General features: G+C 33.2%; 1 protein-coding gene across 1 annotated transcript in view; it reads left to right on the top strand.

The window, feature by feature from the left end:
• Dh31-R (Diuretic hormone 31 Receptor) overlaps positions 1–24,521 on the top strand; it is a 545,747-nt gene that overhangs the window by 516,561 nt on the left and 4,665 nt on the right. The window contains exons 10-11 of the mRNA XM_089636652.1: positions 11,998–12,039; positions 22,450–22,530. Coding sequence (XP_089492778.1) covers positions 11,998–12,039; positions 22,450–22,530 — 123 coding nt within the window. The remainder of the gene's footprint in view (positions 1–11,997; positions 12,040–22,449; positions 22,531–24,521) is intronic.

The raw sequence follows: 24,521 nt of genomic DNA, 5'->3' as shown, positions 1-24,521 counted from the left end.
ATTGCTTAAAGACTAGGCCATCTGTAGAGAAAGAGAAAAAAATGAAAATGGAAAGAAACACATTACATACATTCATGTTCATATTGTAGGAATCTACATTTAAACATAAATAAAGTGATATTATCTTTAAATATTAAATATTTATGATAATATCAAAGATAATGATATTATCTTTGATATTATCATAAATCACCTTGAGGTGATTTTTCACAAAAACGGCGCTGTACAAATTATCCAATTATTATTATTATTATTACCGGAGAGTATTACACCCGTCCACTGGAAGTCCCATCGAGAATGTGCATGGCGACTGTTCGTACACAAAGAACGACTACCGCGCCCCTCCGCCGGATTACCTAATTATGCCAAATATTATTCTATGGTCCCTCAAACATCGTTATAACCGAAAATAAGAGAACACAAACATTGTTTTATGTGATACCAGGGTTCAGGTGTGCTCGGAAGGCGTCTGTCCGCCAGCCGCGTGGTGTGCCAAGTCGGGAGAGGCTGGTTCGGGGAGACCCTTTGACCTTTCTAACTGGTATATCTCGACCCATCGCATTGCACCGCTAGAGATAGATTCACACGTTCGTCACTCTTGGACACACTGATCCCTGGACTTCTACCCACCTTCCTATACATTATTCTTCCTTTCATTCCTTTCCTTATAAAGACCTCCCTTGTGGCAGTTTCAAAGATGACACAGGCCTTGAGGAAAATATTATTCCGGTAAAAAAATTAGGTCAGCATACATGGTCTAAGCCTAAGCCATTTCTAGCAAAACGTTCAAATTCCAAATTGGTGGACTTTTAATGATAATATCTTCTTCTCGCGATCGAGAATGAGAGCGATCGAGAATTGGTGGACTTTTGAAGATAATATCTTCTTCTCGCGATGGAGAATGAGAGCGATCGAGAATTGGTGGACTTTTAATGATAATATCTTCTTCTCGCGATGGAGAATGAGAGCGATCGAGAATTGGTGGACTTTTAAAGATAATATCTTCTTCTCGCGATCGAGAATTAGTGGACTTTTAAAGATAATATCTTCTTCTCGCGATGGAGAATGAGAGCGATCTAGAATTGGTGGACTTTTGAAGATAATATCTTCTTCTCGCGATGGAGAATGAAAGCGATAGAGAATTGGTGGACTTTTAAAGATAATATCTTCTTCTCGCGATGGAGAATGAAAGCGATAGAGTATTGGTGGACTTTTAATGATAATATCTTCTTCTCGCGATCGAGAATGAGAGAGATCGAGAATTGGTGGACTTTTGAAGATAATATCTTCTTCTCGCGATGGAGAATGAGAGCGATCGAGAATTGGTAGACTTTTAAAGATAATATTTTCTTCTCCCGATCGAGAATGAGAGTGATCGAGAATTGGTGGACTTTTAAAGATAATATCTTCTTCTCGCGATCGAGAATTAGTGACTTTTAAAGATAATATCTTCTTCTCCCGATCAAGAATGAGAGCGATCAAGAATTGGTGGACTTTTAAAGATAATATCTTCTTCTCGCGATCGAGAATGAGAGCGATCGAGAATTTGTGGACTTTTAAAGATAATATCTTCTTCTCGCGATCGAGAGTGAAAATGTGAAGTGAAAAAAGTGAATTGATAAATATGATGTGAAAAATGTAAAGTCAAATATATCAAAGATTCGTTAAAATAATCCATATGACTGACTTTTATTTGCCAATCCCATGTTGAGAAGTAATTAATTTTCTACATTAAAAAAAATTATTTAGGTAACGCTCTTCGTTAGATAAACCAATTCTCATGGGTAATTAATATGAAACAAACACTATGTTGTTTTTAGTACGGTACATAAAAAATAGCGCGTCTGTGTTACGTTAAACGAGGTGAGCTTTTAATTACGACTATTAAATTTTATCGCTTTTGGGTAAGCGGAAAAATTTACGCGTTCCGCTCTCCTCTAAGCCCGCAGGTAGCTGATTGAACTTTTTGCTTTCATTTTAGGGAACGCTGTAAAATCTTACAATGTAGATAACAATAGCACCGGGCAACACGATGATGGGAGATACTTCTTTATTTTTACGTCTTAAATTTAAGTTTTAAGACACTCAATCAGGTCAATACGGTAGATTCAAAACTTGAAAATGATTTAATTGAAATACTTGAAAATGTTTGCTTTGCTTGGCTGTCTACTTTTCTGTCTGTCAATCTATCATTGAGTATGGAATTATAGCATTGGGAAGTGGCACTTCATCTGCACTCGACTAAATCATAAAAGCAATCAAAACCATAATCAAAATAATGCTAAGGCTACCTCTAATTACAGACTCGAACTTAATCTTTAATATTATGAATGTGTTTGATATTCTGCAGAAAAACTCAAAACAAACCTGAAAATTTGGATCAAAGGTAATAATAGGGCCTTTACCGGTGCCCTCACCTAAATTTGAAATTATTGAACTAACAAAAATATTGAGCGATTATATTGTAATATAAGTATAGGTATATTCATATATATTTAAATTAACTTTAAAAATGAGTGCCTCAACACAGTCTCGCCGGTAGCCTAATGAGGCAGGTTATGAGAAACCTCAATTTTTGCCATTTGTTACATACTACCTATTATTATTTCTTGTCCGGGTTAAATCTTCCCTATAGGAAAAACTAAACCCTTCCACACACTCTTCCACAGATGATCATCTAGTCAATCAACATTATGCAAGTGCATTATATAAGCAAAATAAATACAAAACAATACAAGAACAACACGTCAACTCACCAGAGATCAAATGGGAAAATAATTCACAGACTCCAAATATTTTCATATCAGAGGGTTTGGCTCGGTAGAACTCCTAACATGGCCTATAAATCCTACTGATCCCTCAACATAAATATTTAAAAAATCTTTCGTTATCATACATGTATTTAAAATTACTGATTTTTGCATTTTTATAAATAAATTGTTTGATAGATCTAATACGCCTAAATTTAAAATGAGAGAGCTAGGGCTAGGTATAGTGCCAGTAGCCGAAATAACGAATGGTAATATTTTATTATTATATTATTATTATCTGTTGTTAATTCTATTTACAAAGTAATGTATAAACACATGTACTCTATGAACACTAAACGTCTATTCTTAGTTATAGTTGCAATTTTTGAAGTGAAACTTCTTTAGGCGCGTAATGGATTTTCGGGGACGGAGTAAAACCGAGTCAGGATCGACACGAAAATGCGGGTACCCCCACCACCGCTCACCGTTCACTGTCCCTCTCTCACCATATGCGCTTGTTGAGGTGGGGGAGCCGCTCACGAACGTTCTCTCCCGACACGGGACAACAATCGATGCAGTTTTTGCACGATTCATTAAGGATTTAAGTGCTCATGTATATATCTCGCACTTTAGTTACCATAACCCAATTATCACGACATTAGGAAATGATATTCATGAAATTGACAATGAAAATGGCACATGATTGGTAAATTGTCATTGTAATTTCTTTGTAATTTTTAATTGTAATATTGTTATTTATGTAATATTGTATACTTGTGAATAAATTGAAAATTTTTGGAACTATACATTAATCGAACGTCATTCATCTATAAGAAAATATTAGAAAAAGCAAATCCATGCTTCGTCGTTGAATTATTTAACCTCTAATTTTCAAACTAACCTAAGAGAGAAAATAGAGATGATGAAATGAAAATAGAGAGAGAGGAATACTAGAAGTTTCACTTCTGTCTTGCGTAGGCTTGACACACCCACTTTTTTTCAAATAAAGACACATTATTATTTTTAATAATATTTCAACGCTTATAGGCAATAGGCTCTCGACCATGAGTCCGAAGGTCGCGGGTTCAAATCAAGGCGAGCGCAGGTAAATTTTATTCGAAAGATTTGTGTTATTTCACACTCCACTAATTAAATATAATATATAGTATAATTTTGCACGTTCCAGTGGAAGATACTCTCAGTATCGCCCTGTTGTAAGACCACCATTAAAAATTGAAACGTTGCTTGAAATGGTTTTGACCGTGTTTAATCCGAATAGCCAGGTACTTCTCCACTTCTTAATCTCCTCCCCCTACCCTCTACACACAGCCTCACAACATACCCCAATTGGCGCTGCAAAAGGCACACTGACTCCAGACGTTTGGGAGCAGTTGAGACTCTTATATGGTATTAACAAAAAATATATAATAATTAAGGTTTGCGAGTTCTAATAGTGCCGGTAAAATGTTTTTTTTTTTTTTTTTTTTAATATTTTTATTTATTTTATAAAATACAGTATAATGTTTAAATTTACATAGTAAGAACATATTTCAATAAAAATTAACATGTTTACCTTTACAAGAGTCTAAAACTCGTGTGTAAAGGGAAAATAATAAAAATTTAACATACATATGTAAATAGAAGAAAAAAAGAATCATAAAAACATATAAAGTGAAGAGATTTTAGTTTTTTTATACAATAATTTATAAAATAATATAGTGAGATATCATCGTCATTCTAATTCGTTAAATTATTTATTGTAGTGAAGTTAATTTTGTTTTTAAATTTATTAAAATCCGGTTCTAATCTCATCTCAGTCGTTAATTTATTAAACCATACCACTCCAGTGTACGTGTAATAGTGTTGTGCAAAACTGGTATGCATTAATGGAGTCCATAAGCGACCCATTGTATTTTGCCTATTGCTCTCGACACGAACCATGGCATGGTGTGACTTCTTATACAGATCTTTGTGGATTTGAAGTAGCGTATTTTTCGTATATGTATTTTTTAGTGATGGGACTTGAAAATCTTGGAAAAGTTGTAAGGTTGGGTAGTCCGATTGTTTTTTTATTAAAATTTTTATTAACAGCCTTTGAGTGATTTCCAGCGGTAAAAGTGATGATTTGTAAGCTAAGCCCCCCACGCAACGATACCATACTGTATTATTGAATGGGCTAGAGCGTAGTTAATATTTTTAAGAATTTTTAAGTTAAGTATATTTCTTAGACTAATAAATATGTAAATGAGTTTTCTTAATCTATTTATGTTATATAAGGAAGAGTAAAATCTCCTAATTACGAACCCCTTTTCGGCTATGATATTATTGTACGAGTAAATTCTTTTGAAAATTATGGTAAAACATTTAAGTTTTTGTGCCTGAACTTTGCAAAATAAAATAAAACACTTTCAGCGATGTTTTTTCTTGCAAGAATCAAAACAGGCGGGAAATGAAACCTTACTGTTAGCGGGTTCCAAATGTTGCACGACGTGATGCATGGCCTTAATCATTTTTATTTATTTGGTGTACCAATACTTTTTTTTATTTTCATTTGAATTGTTGTAAGGTGTTATTTATTTCCTCCCTTTTCTATTTCAAAAAATCAAAGCAAAAATAAGAATATACAGGCATAGCAAATGCATAAATAAACGGTGTAAAGAGCGAAAAAATTGTGTAAAAAGCCAATATACACAACAAATTAATAAAACAAACAAAATAGTAAATGCATTGTAATAATTTCAAAAGACAAAGAAAGTAAAAACAAAAAGTTTAAAAAAAAACATAAAGCAATCCGGCATAAGCAATATTAAAGTGGTGATAGAGAAGTAACCATGGAGGGACAAGAGCAATACGTTCGGAACCTGAAATAAAGATGATTTTAATTAAAGTCAGCAACTCTAAAGGAACTCTAAGGCAATCTCTCTACCCAGGACTTTACAAACTTTTTAAAGTATTAGAAATTCTCTCTGTTTAAAAAAAAGATTGGCATTCCACGCCAGTTATGAAATCCCTCTCAAGCCATCCAACATTTCCTCCGCATCCTCGCAGTGCCACAGAATGTGCTCGGCTGTCTGGTTAGTGTCACCACATGAACAGTGTGGATGAGGAGACAGGGTCAGACTATGTAGCCCCTGAGCTCCTCATGACCGGATACCAATTGCATCAGGTAGTGATCCAGTTTTATATGTGCCCCTTCCATTCTGCTTTTGACTGAAAGGAAGAAATCTCTTATATAAGACCTATCCCATCACTCTTGCCATACACTCAGCGATCACGTGGACAGCGGCCCCACCTCTTGCCAATGCCTTTATTGTCGAAACTTCTCTCATTTCCAAGTCAATCGGCAGTGTACTGGACAAAAACGGCAATGCATCATTAGCCACAGTCCTATATGCGCCTGAGAGCGCCAACAGGAGAGTCCGTTGGCCCTGCTTGAGGGCCAAGTGGATCAATGCATTATCCAAGGTAGGGCCAGTAGAAAGGAATTTATTAATGCGAATTTAATCGGGCCTGATCATATGGAGGAGTAAAAACAGATAACTCTACGACATGGGTTATGCCAAATCCCTATCAGGTAAAAAATATAGTTAAAAGTGACGGGATAAGCCTAATTCGAATAACCGCATCTCAATGTCTCACCTAATTTTACCCTCAGATATTCTACCCACCGCAAAACTACCTACCCTTCCATTAGTGCGATAGATCAATGTTCGTTATTTCCTGGTATACTCATTAAAAAATCAATCCATCAAAACATTGACAAAATAACATTGTTTTCACTGAAAATTTGCTTTCTAATCGGATTACAAGGATTACACGAAAATGCTTAATTTACCAAACAATGGGCTTACCAAAAGGATTGTAATAACACCTACTCCTTCAAAAATTATTAATAATTTGCTATGCTTATACACTTATATATTAAATTTGGCAAGCTCTACCCTACTCGGATAACTTGCCCACGTAACGACACGTTACGCTTATTGTCGCCCGTAACGCGAATTCTTTTTTTCCTGATAAGAGATGAAATGGCATAATTTAATATGGAGATTTGGGATGTTGTCACCATTTGCATGACATGGCCGCACTGTGAGTGTCTGTTGGATGTTTTAACTGTAGAGATTGGTTTTGGTGTTACTACTGAAAACATTGTTTTATTCTTCTGCATCTTGCTCATAATCTACACATGTAACCAAAATACATGTTGGAACGGTTCTATCAACGATATGGCTAAATATGGTCAAAGCACTTGACCAGATTGTTTGATGAACATCACGATACCGCTACAACCTGTTTCGGTTCTTGCTACTGTCCTTCCAATCATGCTTCAAATTTCTTTCATCCAGTCAGTCAACTATATACTGTCATGCTACCACAGTAGTATAGTATGCTTCTACTAGAGCAGTCATACTCAACCTGCGGCCCGCCAAGCTATTTTGTGCGGCCCTCAATGCATTTAATGTCAGGAACATGGTTTACAAAATCTGGCATTCTATATCACGTTAATTTGGGATTAATTGCGACTTTGACGTACAGACATTGAAACCGAAGAGGATAGCGGTTGTCGTGTCAACATCAGATAATATATGGTATAAGAGTGTTGCTAGTGGCAACACATAAATTTTTGACAGCTCCAAAATTAAATGCGTCACATCCACAGCGTTGCCAAAAAAACTGGTTTCAGTGTTGCCAACGAATGGAATTCCGTAGCTACCCCCCCCCCCCCCCCCCCACATGGATTTCATCATATGTTATTCCCCACATGGAAAAATTTTGTGGGGAATAACATATGATGTTTTTGGCTGGGCGGAATTTTTTTTCAGCGAAGTTCTGTAATAACCCCCCCCCCCCTCATGGATTTCAAATATTTTGTGGGGAGCACTCATTTTGAATTTTTTTTGTGGGGAATTATGTTTTACAGAAATTCTCTAACAACCTCCCGCCCATGGATTTCAAATATTTTGTGGGGAGCACTCATTTTGATTTTTTTTTATGGGGAATTATGTTTTACAAAAATTCTCTCAAGCTCACGTAGAATATTTGTGGGGAATATGTGGGCAGAATTACTGCAACTGAAATACTACTACTACTACTTAATGTTTGAAAAACGGCGACATTAGGCCAAGATCCGTTGGCAACACTGACCAGTAGGTATAGTGTTGCGGCCCGCGTAGCTTTACAAACATATGAATGTGGCCCGCAGAAGAAAAAGGTTGAGTATCATTGTACTAGAGCATTGATTTGGTCGTCATTTTCGGTGTCCTAATTTAATTATTGTTGTATGTTAGCACCTTTGATTATATAAATGATTATTTAATTAAATAAATTTATATAATCAAAGGTTAGCACACACGAAAACATGATCTATCTCAAGATTAATATACTGATACCTGTGTGTGTTATATATCATATTGCATAAAGTAGTTAATATTATGATTCATTTAATTAGGAAGTAAATTAAAATTATACATATTCTACACGACGTATATAACATAAAGGTGGACATTATTTATTGTTAACCCTTTAAGAACGGGAGCATGGCTTATGGAGATAAAGGAATATATGCATATTATAATATATTCTCAAGTTTTTTTACAGTTAAAAAAATAAGGGCATTTTAAATTTTTTTTTAATAACGATTTAAAATGTGCCATTTTTTATTTGTCGCCGAGATGCCATGTTTGTTTTTCTTCTTGAAAATGGAATTGTTGACGTCACGCCGTCCAACATCAGTGACAGTTGTCTTACGAGCCAATATAGTTTTCTACATCACATTGTGGCCAGGCCTCCGTGGTCTAAGGGTTAGGCTCTCGGTTAGTAAGCTGGGGGTCGCGGGTTCCAATCCCAGCATGAGCAAGTAAATTATTTTTATACTAATTTGTGTATTTGGTGGCAGATACTTTCAGTATCGCCCTGGTGTAATAACACCATTCAGAATTGAAACGTTGCTTGAGATGAGTTTGGCCGTGTTTGGTGACCAGATCTGAATAGCCCGGTACTTCCCCACCTTCCTCTTCTCATCTCCTTCCCCTTTCCATTACCTTCAGCCTCACAACATACCAATTGGAGATGTCATAGTCTCACTGGCTCCATACCGATGGTAGCAGTTGGGACTCTTGCGCGACTTCACATAAAAAAAATAATCCGCTTAGGAATGAACGGTTTTTTATTGTTTCAAAAAACATTAAAAATTACCGATATTTATTACGATAATCTTACATATGATTCAGCTTGGACAAGGTCATAGAATGCAGTCAAACATTTGAGAATGCTAGTGATTATCATCGTTTGGATTTCTAACTACCATTGCAAGAATGCTAAGTAGATTCGTTGGACCAACCATCTCATTTTTACATATCCTCGATAACTATCTTATCATCCTTAATCTTGTACCCACATGATTTTTTATAATGTCGTCAAACGTGAGTACAGTTAGCGTGTACACATTTATAGAGAAAATCTTTTCCTTTTGTGTGATTATGAATGCTCTGATGGAAACAGAATGGATCCTAAAATTTGACGATCTGGAAATTTTAAATGGAACAATGACTAAATCATATCTCGCGACATTAAACAATGGAAGATATCTGATACGTTAGTAATTCAAGGCTCAAATATTATACTACCACATGTATTTTTATCGAGTCCAGTCATGAAAATAAATAAGTAATCCTAGAAGACAAAGGAAAATTTGAAACAGGAAAAGATACGGTCACGTCAAGGACTCGAACCCAGGACCCTTGCATTGCCGGGGCACCACTTTACCAACTGAGTTAATGGGAACTGGGAACCTATCTCTTTCGGTTATATTTAACTGTATCACACTTCGAATAAAAACTACCAACATTTTCTTCATTTTCTCAACGTACATTTTTTATTTTTTATTTTCTTTCGGTTATATTTAACTGTATCACACTTCGAATAAAAACTACCAACATTGTCTTCATTTTCTCAACGTACATTTTTTATTTTTTTATTTTCTTTCGGTTATATTTAACTGTATCACACTTCGAATAAAAACTACCAACATTTTCTTCATTTTCTCACCGCACATTTTTTATTGGCTGCTATCTTTATGTACGATCGCAAGATTCAACCCGAACTAAATGCAATCTAGACAGTCACAAATTTATCTTTTTTTTATTTTTATATTAATGTGCAACATTCACTGACTTTTTTAAAAATCTAAGATGAATATTTTATTTTTGAAATAACTTAATTAGTAAAACCTCAACTTGTAATATTTAATTATATAAGACAATATGAGAGATTCCTTAACGAAAATTTGAAACAGAATAATAATTATAAAAAGATACGGTCACATCTAGGACGTATACGACACATCTAGGACGTATACGACACATCTAGGACATGTGTTATGAAATATAATTCGATGCATTACGTGTGATAACATTCTTTTAGCGCTACAGACTTCTTCTTTTCTTGTTCTTTCAGAATTGAAACTATGCTTGAGACGGTTTTACCCGTGTTTGTTTTCGCAGTCGTAAGAGCTATTCTAATCTTTCTCTTCTCCATCTCCTACTCCTCCCCGCTACTTTCAGCCTCACAATATACCCTCATAGGGAATGCCATAGTTCCACTGACTCTTGTGCGATATTTAAATTAATAAATTCCTAAAACCAAAAGAGAAAGTTTGTACATACTTACACATTTTTGACGTTGGACTAAAAAAATTTCGTAAAAGTATTATGAACTTGAAAGTACAAAATTATCGGAGTATATTTAATACAGTAATAAGATTAGTCTCACTAAAGTAAGTTTTCAATTTGAGAGGTGGGTTTGGGTAATGCCGCCTCGGAAAGCATTTATTGGATAACCAACACCTCTGCCATAGATCACTCCAAGTGGTTCGCTACATTTGTGATCCAGCAGGGTTGCCCGGGTTCATCGGGCCAGGGGCTCTATTCCTGAATCGAGGGCGCTCGTAATCGCCGTCGAAAGTACGTAAGTTGGTCGTCGTTGCTATTCCCGAAATTGGTCGAAGGTACATACTTCGACGCCAAACGTCAAAAGTCATTCCACACAACAACTACTGGGTATAACCAGTAGAAACAGGGCAGCGAGTGGTAGGTTGTTGGCGTTTTTATGGAATTTGCTGTCAAAATCTAGTCTAGCTGTCATTTTTTGTTTTACCGCGCGGATTCCGCAAATGTAAAAGTGGGTGAAAATTTCCCACTTACTAAGTCTTTATCGGAGCTTACAAGCTCAATTAAGAGTTGCTTTTGGCAATTTGTAATATGTCCCGCAGCCATTTCTGTTTTGAATAACGAATAACTGTTGTCTGTTTGACAGTCACACCATAGAAATCCCAAAAACATCAGGAACATAGACAATATTCACAGGGGTGCCAATATAATCATCACTTCTACCAACTTCGACCGTTCGACGCTCAAGAATACGTAAAATTGAAACATTCGAAAAAGTTAGTCGCGACGACTAGTAGTTTTTCACTCGAAGACGGCGCATACGAAAACGATTGATCGTTTAACTCCAGAATCGCAGGCCAGGTATGTTCAGGATGCTCCTGTTGTACTAGCTGTGTGGCGTGCCAGATCGGAAGAGGTTGGTTTGGCCTTTGACCTCTCCAACTGGTCTCTACGGCCCATTGCCTCGCGCCGCAGTGGGAGCGATACATTCATATGTCAGTCACTCCTGGACACACTAATTTCTAGATTCCTATCAACCTCCTTACATTTTACTTCCCCAGAAAATCCCAAAATGCGACGTAGATCCTGAGGGAAATTATTGCGTCGTAACTCTTTCCAACTTAATAAAGGTGATACATATTTTACACCCAAAGGTGGACCCCCATTCGATCCTTGTTGTGGAATTCTTGTTCTTCTCGATCTACAAGTATTTGAATAATGAGACGATTAAATATATCGTAACTTCAATGTCTCACGTATTGCTAACATCGTAGATTATCTTTTATTATTTAGTGTATATCTTTTCAATCTAAAGCTATTAAATTAAGTAATAAAATAAGAGAAACAAACAATAAATCTGTTTTATATCGATTCCATTAGGTAATGTCTCCATTTTAGCAAAAATTTTAAAACCCATTTCGTCAAGATTCAGCGCCTTGCTACAGAGTGTAATAATATTGTACTGAGCCTACTTTTATTACCTGGAGTTATGGCGCCATCTGTCTCGGGAAACAGAAGCTTCGTTTGTTATGAGTTGGAATAAATATTAAATAATGGAGCCATGTTTTCTTCTTTTCCAGGGTCTTTGTGTCGCCACGCTGTACTGCTTCTGCAACGGAGAGGTGAGATCATTTTTAAATCTTTTTTTAACGTGTAAATTAAAATTTACTTTTTTACGTGGTGCGATGTATCACGCCTGACACATAATATAACTGCACAAAATATAGGTACCGACTTCCCATTTCAGTAACCTGGTTTTGTGAGAAAATTGCTTCATATATTAAGAAATGAATTAAAACTGCTTGTTTCGCAAGAATCAATTACTTTGTGGTTAGGCATAAAATATACAGGGTTTTCCAATAAGAGGTGTTATTTTGAATAGCCCGCTATTTCGGTAGATGTTACCTTTGAAGCTGTCATTTTTTAACATTTGACAAGTAAAAACTATGCCATTAATAAAAATGGAACGATGCACGCTTCAACAACGCATTGAAATTATTAAAATTCACTTGAGTGAATCAAGTGCAAATCATCTTGAGTGATGAGGCCCATTTCCACCTCGGTGGCTTCGTCGACAAGCAAAATTGTCGCATCTGGGGCTCGGAAAACCCAAGAGTTATGGTTGAAAAACCTCTTTATTTTCAACGTGTGACTGTTTGGTGCGGTTTATGGTCCGGCGGAGTCATTGGACCTTACTTTTTCGAAAATGAGGCTGGAGCAACAGTTACTGTGAATGGATTGCGCTATCGAGAGATGATTAATAATTTTTTATGGTCGGAATTGGATGGTATTGACCTGGAAAACGTTTATTATCAACAAGACGGCGCTACGTGCCACACAAGCAATGAAACCATTGATCTTTTACGAATGAATATCAAAATAACACCTTTTATTAGAAAACCCTGTATATTTTTAAAACATTTTATTTAACCACGAACTTTTTTAAAACTATTTTTTTGTCGTCTTGTTGTTGTTTATTTATTATTTTTTATTTGTTGCAGATAATTTATAAGTAACGTATTAGGCCAAATAATGTTATGGGTATTGGATATGTGCACAAGACATGTAATAAAATATGAAAAAGTACAATGTACGTCAATGATAAGATAATATAGGCGTGAATACATTATGGCCTGGTCAATATTAGCTTCTTACTAGGCAATGCCTAGAACATGAACATGCATTATTATCTTTTTTATAAAACACTGTCGAATATCAAGAAGATTAAATTCCCCGAAGAGAGCGGCCGCTCGAATATCTGAAAAGATTCTTCATAAGAGCACGTAAAATCTATTTCTGTTCTTTCAATAACGGGTTCAATGTTGTTTTTCGTGTACCCCCCGATGATCTTATACCAAGACGATACTGAGAGTATCATCCACTCTGGAACGTGCAGCGAAAATACAGTATATTATTTGAAATGAGTAATTTGTGAAATTACACAAATTAATTAAATAACATTTTACTTGCGCAAGCCGGGATTTGAACCCGTGAACTCCAGCATGCAAGTCGAGAGCTTTACATTGCCTTACTTAAACAAAAATAAATGTAGACAATTCAGTTAAACCGTATCACTATTCATTCATTCACTGAAATCTCGATAAAAATCCTTAGATGAATTAAAAAGTGTAGATAGGTTACTGAAACAACCCGCGTGGTTTCACTGAACTAGGTCCAGTGGACACACTTGTAATTTACTTCATTTAGTATCGCACATAAATTCGTTCGTCAGATAAGCTGTCATCAGCTACCTCAAATATGTAGCTCAAAACACTTTTCACAAGCAAAAACAAATCTCATTGAGATTCTTTTCATTCGTAAATACACACAAATAACTTATAATTTCAAGGAATAAAATTATTCACAAGGCTTTTAGCTACCGGAAAAAGGTAAATGTCAAAATGAAATAAAGTGAGACAGCGAACATAGCAATACACAGGTATAAGAAGGAAAACCTGCTGTTATTAAGTCGTTACGCACAGCGTTCCGTATTAGTCATAGTGTAAGCGAGTAAGCATATCTTGTCATCTTAGTCACACCCGTGAAGTAGAATGTAGTAATTCGCCGCAACTTTTAAGTACATAAACGTTGTCCGGTTCTATAGATATTTCGTTAATACATACAATTTCTTTGAATGTTTGACACTAACTTTTTTAGAATTTACTAGAAACATAAGAGCGTTTGTTACTCGTTTCATTTTGGGTTAAATTTGTTATAAAATAGTGCTTCTGTTTGTATTGTATATCATTGTAAAAATAGTTCGAAGTTGTCAAGACATGAACTCTGAACCTTTTGTTAAATTGACGAATCCTTTACAAATAAAGCTACTCGGCCTATCTCTGTAATCTTTTTTAAAGGTTATCTTAAGCACTGTTTAAACGTTTGATGTGTTTGTTTACACTAATTGAGGTAGATCCTTTTATAAAATAAGCAACAGGTGGACAAAGGTGCCTACGGTAAACAAACCCTCTTCCCGACACACATACTGAAGACTAATATTAGATAACACAAAGTTAATACAATGCCAACCTAACCTAACCTAATACAAATTTAATACAATGCATTATGACAATTTTAAATATATAGGAACGTTGAATACAAGAGTCAAAGTATAAAAAAAACGATAATAAGATAAAATAATTCTCATCGTTGAAAGACGAGTCTAAGTTTGTTTTGAAAACTTGGATAGTTTTCTTGAAAAAATAATACTACCAATGTACCTAAAAAAAATTGTTGAATAAAAATCAAACAAATTACCTTTATCGTATATTTCATCGCATAAAAGTAATATAATAGCCGAGGATGTTTTCAATAGCCAACGTTCTACGAATACCAATTAATGTAACAACTGAAGCCGGAAAAGGAAATAAAAATAAATTAAGGTTTCTCTTTCCTTCCTGCCGAAATATGACCTTAAATTTATTTACATCTCCTGGCACATACAACGTATTTCATTTGAAGTTTTTACTTAACTCGTAGCACACTGTACAAAAAATAATCCAAGTCAACAGAACGATTAAGGTACGCAAGAAATTTTTAAAAATACGTATTTTAATGTATTTACCGTTATTTTATATCTATTTGTTAAAATATTAAATAATGCACAAAACAGATTTTCATAAACAAAGTATGAACCAAGTGAAAGCGCTGTTGTTGGAGCGTGTAAATAGTCCCAACAAAGGCGGGCTTTATACTCAAGAAAGTATAACAACTGAAGAATTATATTCACCCCAAAGATTGTGGTCAAGAATTGCCTAAACGTATAATAAAAACGTGCACTAACCTGATAGAGATCCCTTCCTACAATCGTAAGGTTTCGTCTGGACCATGCAATATGCGCAGCAGATTATTTTCTTATCAGGTGGCACGTTAAATATTTTGCTATATGTTGGTAAGAGAAGAAATTTATTCAATATTGCATATGCCTTATTTCCAAACAACAGTAGTAAGAGACCATAGAACACCGAAAAGCACCATGACAAGTAGTTCTAATTTTGAAGCACAGACTAAAACCATTTGTTATGCATTCGGGTAAGTACTTACCAGATAAGTGCACATTATAAATACATAAAGGCATGAAACACAATCTTTGAGATACTTATTTAAAATACTAGGAAATTATAAACTAATCTAAACAAAAATAAATTATATTATGGTACTTAACCAGCTGTTAAGTAACTGCTTTCACTCATTTAACAGATTTGCTCAAGTTATCAACTCAAAAGGATTTAGAAAAACTGTAAATATTTAATCGTGGTATTTAACTACAGCTTCGTTCATGATATTTGTTTTTTTTTGTGTAATAACTTAAAACACTTTTGAAAATTTGTATATTTACTTGTAAAAGATGGCCAGAAATATTTAATTTTTCGCAGAGATGAAATTTCCCAACTTCTCCAAGATGAGCGGCTCATTATTTTTCAATCCTCCGTACCTAAGTTGAAAACTTTCCGCCAAGTGAAATTCCGAATTTTATTTAACGTTAAAATTGCTTAATCATTCGAATCTTCAACATCAAGCTTAAAAAAAGCAGGAATGTAGGAAACTTTTAATCTAATCAGTGTCGACTAGAAGCGTCCACGGCTTTCGCTTTTTACTTAGAAAAGTACCGGGGCACTTGTAATCTTATATCTCTTTGTAACGTTTTCAGTGTAAAGGTATCCGCTTAACCTTAAAAACCTCTTCCGAACTCCCACCCTTAATTAAGGTGACATCAATCACCACCCACCATTCACCACCCGCCACACCCCTAGGGCTAAAGGAATACTTAGCACGGAGGCTCCACTAATCTGAGAATCATGTATTTTTATGAACCGACTTCCTTGTTTTTTAGGCACGCTCCTTTTGATGAAGCTCTGTATGATAATTTATGGATATTTTTATGGGGGTAATTAAATGAACTTGTCGATGTGATTTTCCCCTGAATAATGATTCAATGTGATAAGATAGGACCATAATTTGATCCTTTGGGTAACCCAATACATATTATGTCAACATTAGAGCAATTACACCTAGTTTCTTGTGTCACATCATTCACAACAATTATTCTCTAACTTAGTTATATTATATTAGTTTATTAACTCCTTATTAAACCCACGAAGTATTGACTCAAGAAACAGAATATTCTAAAAACGATCTTATCAACCATCATTGCATTGCAAATTACTATAATTTTTCAAAAAATTCCCAGAAAGGTGTTGCAATTGGAAAATTATATGTTGCTTGTCTTTCAATAATTTATTTTTAATTATACTATATTTTACCAGCCACATTATTTTGATCGTTAATTTTGGATATTTTTATAACTGAATTTTGTTACAAATTTGAACTACCCACGGCACAAATACAAAGAACATAATGCGTACTAATTAACCTTCAATAAATTAAAAGATTTCATAACAAAACTCAATATATTTTCTTAAATATTTCAAAATCACTTTGCGCGTTATCTTAAATTAGGAAAAGTGTTAATAGTCGATTACATATTAATATTAACTATATTTTTTTTAAATAGCCACTTCAATTGCATAGTTCAATTACGATGTGAATATGTATGCAATTATTATATAATTTACACAGCGCCCTTGAGTTGATTTCACACATAAACGGCGACATAAAAATCATCCAAATATTATATAGAAAATATTATGACTAATTATAAATTTGCAACTACTTATAAGATATTCAGATTATTATTATTGGCACACATTATCTAAAATAACACTTAACATACATGTTAATAAATAACAAATATTGATTTATAGTGATAACTAGTACAAAGTTTTTCTACTTATGAGCCATATTTCAGCGTATATCTAAATATATTAGGGAAATTACATTTCCTTATGTTACTTGGCAACATGTTTAACATTCTAGGGTTCGCTGTACATATTTATTTGTATATTTTGGAACAAGCATGGCTTTATTCTTTGTAAACCTGGGGTTGTGTTCATGTTCAAATTTCTTTCTATATTCAGATATAAATATGCTGAATCAATATTTTGTCCCATAGTAAGGTCTGCACAAGGAAGATATTTAGGTTTCGATACAACAATGAAATTTTACGTCTCTGTGAAAAAATATTTTTTGAAACTAATAATTTTACCACTTGATATGATAAATTCATCACATTTTTTTTATTTTTTATTTTTATTATTTATTTTTTATTTTTTTTTATTTTTTTATTTATTGATACATTACTCTACAGTACTTCACATTTCAATTCAGCAATGTTGGCCTCACTGGGTTGTTCACCCGTGCTGAGGCCCCCATTTTAAAATATACGAATTTATACGTTTAAACAAAAAACAACATTAAAATAAAGATAAATTGATACCGATATTGATAATAAATAAATAAAATATATTTTTTTTATTTATTTGACATCTTAGTTACTCCTTGATTCTGTGGTGTTAATTTATAAAAAAATGTTACATACATAAATGCAGTAATTTTTAATTTAACGATAATTTTATTTATTGTATATCATTGACTTTTTAAAAATAATATTTACTAATTAATCACCGCTCAATGTAATATTTTTATCAGACCATAATTAGTACGATTTCAAAATATTTAATCCATTCGGCACCATAGGGAAAGAGAAAATTCCTTTCAAAGTAAGAAAGTTGTTTTATCTCCAAATGCTTCTTTATGCAGATTTTATTATTGATTTCACTGCGGACAACAATTCTTAGTACGTTTTTAAAATTTCAATCTGTTCGTTGTAATAGAGTCATTAAAAATGGCTTTCAAAGTTCGAACCCAAGTCATGCACCGTAAGTGATAATATTTTATACATTCCACTATCAAAAAGCTAATGTTTCGTGTAGTTTATGTTAAAGTTTCTTAGTGTTTTTTTTTACTTTATCCAAGATTGCAGGGATGAATAAGTCAATCAATATTCACGATCCAATCAAACTTCACCGACCAAGTAATAAGTTAGATACTTTGACCTGACCTTAACTCGGGGAATCAAGGTTTTAAAATATTCATTGAAAAACAACTTTTCGGTCTAATTATAGACGAAGCCTTCGGAGGATTTCATAATTTTGATAGATTGATGGTTATGTACGCACAGAGTCAAAGAGGGAGTTTTTTTGTTTAACTGTGAGAAAAGATACTGATTAAAGTTCCATTAGCATCAATTACTATTATCGTCATTTTTTTATAATTATGACAAATAGAGAGATCAATTTTTTTTTAATTTTGGTTTTAAATTTTGTTTTCTATGACCGACAATTAATTTAAAGTATTTTATTTTATTAAATATGTCAAACCACAAAGTTATTGCTTTCTACAATAATATTAAATTGGCAAGTACGGCCAAAAAAGGAAAAATACGTACCCTGAAAATGCTTGAGTAAATCGAAACCGGACGGTTCTAAAAATTATTAAAAACTCGTGGTTTTAAAACAAAAAGTACTTTATTTTATTAAAAAAATATTATTTACATAGATATGATGATTGTATATGGCATTTATTGGACTTAGAAATTGGCTTCAGGGTAAATATTTTTGATATAATCTTCTTCAAATTTAGGCTAAAAGTTTTTATAATAATAATATTTTAAATATTTCATCACATTTTATGGAAAATTATGAATATTTTTAAGTATATTTTATTGAGTTACAAAATTTAACATTTTATATCCAGTGAACATCTATTCTTAATCTAATATAAAAATATTATATTACCTACGTACTAATATTTGGACTTCACAACATTGAGATATAACCCACAAAAAACCCCAAGACTTTTATTAATAAATCTTAAATCTAAGGTTCGTACCTATAATTTTTTTTGCATATTTTTCTGAAATCAGGAAATGTTTATTGCATATTTCCATTTAGCAATAAGGCCGTAAGCCCTTTGCTATCTATTAAGTATTTGCCTAATTCCCTCGACGGTCTTTCCCTTCAATAAAGTTGTCGTCGGCTGTTGGTTCGACAAACAACCCCCACAGGCATCCGAGGCTTTTTCTTGTAAATAAAGGACATTGATGTTATAAATGAATCGGCGTTTCTTCATCCTCTTCACATATTCTTCCGTTTTTGTCTTGGTATTTTCAATATCGACAATTTTTGCTATAAATAATTTTTGTCAATCAAAATGGTGAAAAAACGGTTCCATTACAACTCAACACAGTGAAAAATCAACACACCTTTTTGAATTGATATAAAGTAATTAAAACCGATGAAAACACGTAAATCTAACCTATCTAACCTGTTTGACCTATTTTTATTACTTTTATCTCTTTTTATTACTTTTTCGTGTGTTGAGTTGTCCGGTAACCGAAAAAAATAAATCAGACCATTGTCGCACTGGCAGTCACGCTACTTTTTAGTGACCTTTCCGTCAGAGGTTAGCTAGCATCAAGGGAATATCCACCCCGCAGAATGTAGCCTATAATATCTTCGGGATCTGAAGCAGTATTCAGTTATATTTAAATTGAATATTTATTAAGTTATTATAAACAATAATTAGTCAAATGAAATATGAATACAAATTGAAAATATCTCCCGAATAAAAATAAATGCCTCCAATGGGAATTGAACCCGCCCCTTCTGATGTCCGGTCAGGTGCTCTGGACTAATGAGCTACGTCGGCTTATTTCCAACACCCCAAATAATTCAATATGTACTAGTACTTAAATCAAAAATTACTGCTTATTTTATTTTTTCACCTGTAAACAACCAACTTTATTTTGTAGGGAAGGCTTTGTTAGTGCTAAATTTCCCACTAGATGGCGACGAGACATATTATATCTACATTTGTTGGTGAAATATTTTGATTTGTCAAATATTATTATTTTTTTGATGATAAACTAATAAAAACTAAAATAAGGTTTTATGCATAGCACAAAAGATAATAAGTCATTATAAGCAATAATTAGTCGCACGAAATATCATAAAGTGCCATGCATAAAACCTTGTCTTATAAACATTAGTTTATCATCAAAAAAATAGGAATATTTATTACTTTTGTACTTGTAGCCCATCATTTGAGCATTACATTAGAGATAATACCTTGTAATAACGCAAGGTAAAATAAGATATAATTTTTTTCAATAGTTATAAATTAGACCTCGTTCTCTAAGAAAATGAGTTACCTATCAATTTTACGTGTACCATATAAAATTAAAACATCTGTTCTATCTGTTTGTGTCTCTTTGTTAAAAAATATATCGGAAACTTTGTAATGTGGTTGTTTTTCTTTATTTCAATACCCCTTAATCAAAATAACATGAAAAAGACCGCTGCAACTTTAACGAACGCCTCTAATTACACAATATATTCTTGTCAATATTTCCTGAAAGGTTTCCACCAAGCGCGAATTTATGTTCTCTTTATGAAAAAAAAAGCTTTTTTTCTTTTCAGTGTTCCCGGCAGTGGCGGAAAATTCCGCTGCTTTCTGTTGTTCCCGCGCAAAGTAATTAATTGCAGACATTAACAAATGAGAAATTTTGCGGAAAATTAAAGAAAAAATATGTTTAATCCGTGGGGTTATTCTCGTTGCCTATGAAGAGAATGAGAATTAATTCGAAGGCTTTTTTAAACCGATTACAAAATTGTTGTTTGGTTTTGCGTGTTTCTGACGGACTAAAAAAAGGATGATGGCGTTTGATTAATCGCCTGGTTTCGTAATAATTTTTATTATAAATGTAAAGGAAGCTTAAAGCTTTTCAATTTTTAGAGGGTTTTCTCAATGTTGTGAAGTCGAAATTATAGTACTTAGGAAATATATTGTATGAAAGGTTTTTAAAAAGTTATATTAGATAAATAAATAAAATACACTTAAGTACAAAAAATGTTACTAAGGACCAATTGTTTCACAGAATTTGAACAGTTTATCAAATTTCAAAGTTGATTTTCAAGTTCTGTGAAAGTTCTATTCATTTTTTGTTATTATTTCACTTTTGTGAAATAACTGGCTAGTAATGATATAGTAACAAAACTTAAATAAAACCTTCACAGTACTTGAAAATCCACTTTGAAATTTGATGAATTCCTCAAATTGTTACCGTCGCAAGTATTCATAAAATGCATGTTGAAAGTTTGGAAGTGGCAATGAAATTATTAGATGAGTAAAAATGATTTTTTTTTCAGTATTTCTGAAGATGTTGGTAGTGAAAAATATAAAGCAAAAATATATACATTTCTTCAATAAATAACCTTTTGCATTGCTGAGTAATTACTACCCACCTTGCATAATTTGAATTAGTTTTTGATAAATATATTATGTATTTGATAACTTTAAGTGATTACTTTGTTCAAATTCCTACATTCCAATCGATATATATATACATATAGGTACCTAAGTACCTACCTACATATCATGTTTTTAAAACACGTTTAAATAATTCAATTTAAAAAAATGATATTCTCGTCTTAGCTCCCCAAAATAAAGTTGTAAGTGATTTCAAGAGATCTTGTATTAGATGACGTTTTATTGTGAGCCATGTCGGAAAATTCAGAAGTTTAATTTTTTTTATATTTGAAAGACAGATTTGCTAAACTAAAATATTTTTTATTGCAATTACTCATTATTGTGCTATTTATAACTGGTATTTGGAACCTTATTAAAGAATCCAGCTATAAAATAACAGTCTAATGAACACATTACCCCAAGTAATTGAATTATGCACGCAATTGTGAAGTTAGAGTCAAACTGTTTGTTCAATAAAGTCAACGCGTCATGTTAGGTTCCCAACAATAAATATTTTTCTACATTCTCTCTTAGGTCTGGGAAGATAGACTCATTGTCAATGACAATGCAATCTATCCACTTTTGGTGGCACGAATTTTTTTTAAATTGGACCACATTATATATTATATCATATAAATCATTGGCAAGTCTGGGATCCTGGGTTCTATTCCTAGATGTGACCGAATTTTTTTCTTATTTTTCTGTTTCAAATTTTCGCTTGAGTGTCACTAATATTGTCTTCAATGATTAATAATTATGAATGGAAATATGTTTATCGTACATTGAAGCTTACTAATAATTGAATTGTATTGCTTTGTTTCTAGGTGATAGCGCAGGTGAAGCGCAAGTGGCGTACCAGCATGTTCCGGCCCCGAGCGAACTCGTGCACCGCGACCACCGTCTCGGTACGTGACAAAAATGTTCGTATTTCAGCTAAAAATTGGTATTGTATACCCACGAACTTCTACCCTTATTCTCATTTACAAACATAGTCTAATACTGACTACTTGTTGCATGCCTTTATTTACACTACTTCTCGACATTGTGCGGAGTGGTTCGTAAGTTTCTTATTTTTTTATATAATTGAAGATTATATATATGAAGGTATTCTATTACAGTATTATTGAGATGTTAAAATCAAAATTATGAGTAAAACAACGAAGCAGTTGTGTTTATGAACAGTGAAATTAGTATAGTGTTACAATATCAGAATTATGTTATTCATTTAGGTACCTAACATACATTAGGTAGATAACATAGCCTAAGGCTCAGTCGTTTCGCAGTGTAACATTGATAAAAAAAATTAACATTGATATTGCCAAAATATCACAATAAGTGTGCGACACTAGATTGGGTTAATTTAATGTATCAGCCGGCAAATACCGGAACATCCTTTGCATAAAAGAGTTTTTCTTGTAAAGCTTTGTTGCTTTATAATATGCTCGGTTAAAATATAAAAACTATAGATTTATTGAATCTGTTAAAAAAAAGTTAATAATTTCATACTGGTTGAGAGTGGTGATTTTGGATTGCTCATGTCTTGGCTTCTGTCATGAAGCATCTTAGAAGCACCATATTCAATGTGATCCATGTTTGATTGATATAATTGTAAATCTGCTCATCTCGGCACAGAAATTCGGCAGCGGAGGAAAAAAAAGAATAAATAAAAAATAAAATAAACAAGGTTATCAAAAGGCCTTTTTGTTTTTTTTTTACATTTGAAAGGTTCCCGTTAAATGCCAATTCTCGGTGCGTTTTAGCTTTCCATCAAATTTTAATAAGCTGAAAAGCTTAACAACATGAAAGTTATCTTCTTTTACTGGTCAAAGTTTGTTCAAAAGCTGAAACGGTCTAAGAATTTGTTGTTTCACTAGGTTTGAACAATTCATCAAATTTCTTCAAAGTTAATATTCAAGTTCTGTTATTATTTCAGTTTTGTGAATCGATTAGCTAGCAACGATATAACACAACTTGAAAAGAACCATTACAGAACTTTAAAATAAACATGAAATTTCATGATTGTTCAAATTCAACAACCCGTTCTTAGAATCGGAATTTAACGGGAACTTTTCAACTGTAAAAAAAAAGCAAAATAGCGCTGAATGTCTATTTGATGACTATGTCATATGAGAATTTCTGCGAAACAACTGGGCCTTAGTCTGTCAACAGTTAACAAGATAAGATCATCCATTATCCGGAACTACCTGTATAGCACTTTGGTTACATACTACCTTTGTCCGCACAAATCTATAATTTATTAAAAAATTTCACAAACCATACCAAATTTTTATATTACAGTATTTCACAAAATACCGTTATAAATTTGTGGAAGACTAAGGATGGGTTGTTTCATAGAATTTGAACCATTCATCAAATTTCAACGTTCATTATCGGGTTCCATAAAAGTCCTATTCAAGTTTTTTTATTAAATAATTATAGGCCAGTTGCTTCACAGAACTGAAATACAGATCCTGAAAAAAACTTTCACAAACTTGAAGATCAACTTTGAAATTATAAGAATTGTTCAAATTCTGTAAAGTGTGTAATCATTAAAGTGTATTTTTCTCATTCAAATCATTATACTAAAAATTTTAATATATTTTTTTTATATTCTTATCCATAATTACCACATTATGGTGCGGTTTTAACATGTGACAACGTCATTAGGACATGGAAAACACCACTGGCTGATAATACGGCTGTCACCAACCTTGCCGTGACGTCAACGCCGCCGAATTCATTAATAAAAACGAACATTTCATTTTGGCGGCAATCGAAAATGGCACATTTCAAAGTCAGCATAGAAAATTTATTCGTCATCATAAATATATATTTCAACCTACGTTAATAAAAAACAATGAAAATGTCATATTAGCGAATATCGTGAGCAGCAAAA

The sequence above is a fragment of the Hesperophylax consimilis genome, chromosome 10 (genome assembly GCF_061612785.1).
Source record: "Hesperophylax consimilis isolate HC1 chromosome 10, BYU_Hcon_1.0, whole genome shotgun sequence".
Lineage (NCBI taxonomy): Eukaryota > Metazoa > Arthropoda > Insecta > Trichoptera > Limnephilidae > Hesperophylax > Hesperophylax consimilis.
The sequence above is the reverse complement of the archived record's forward strand: the minus strand, read 5'-3'. Positions and strand labels throughout refer to the sequence as shown.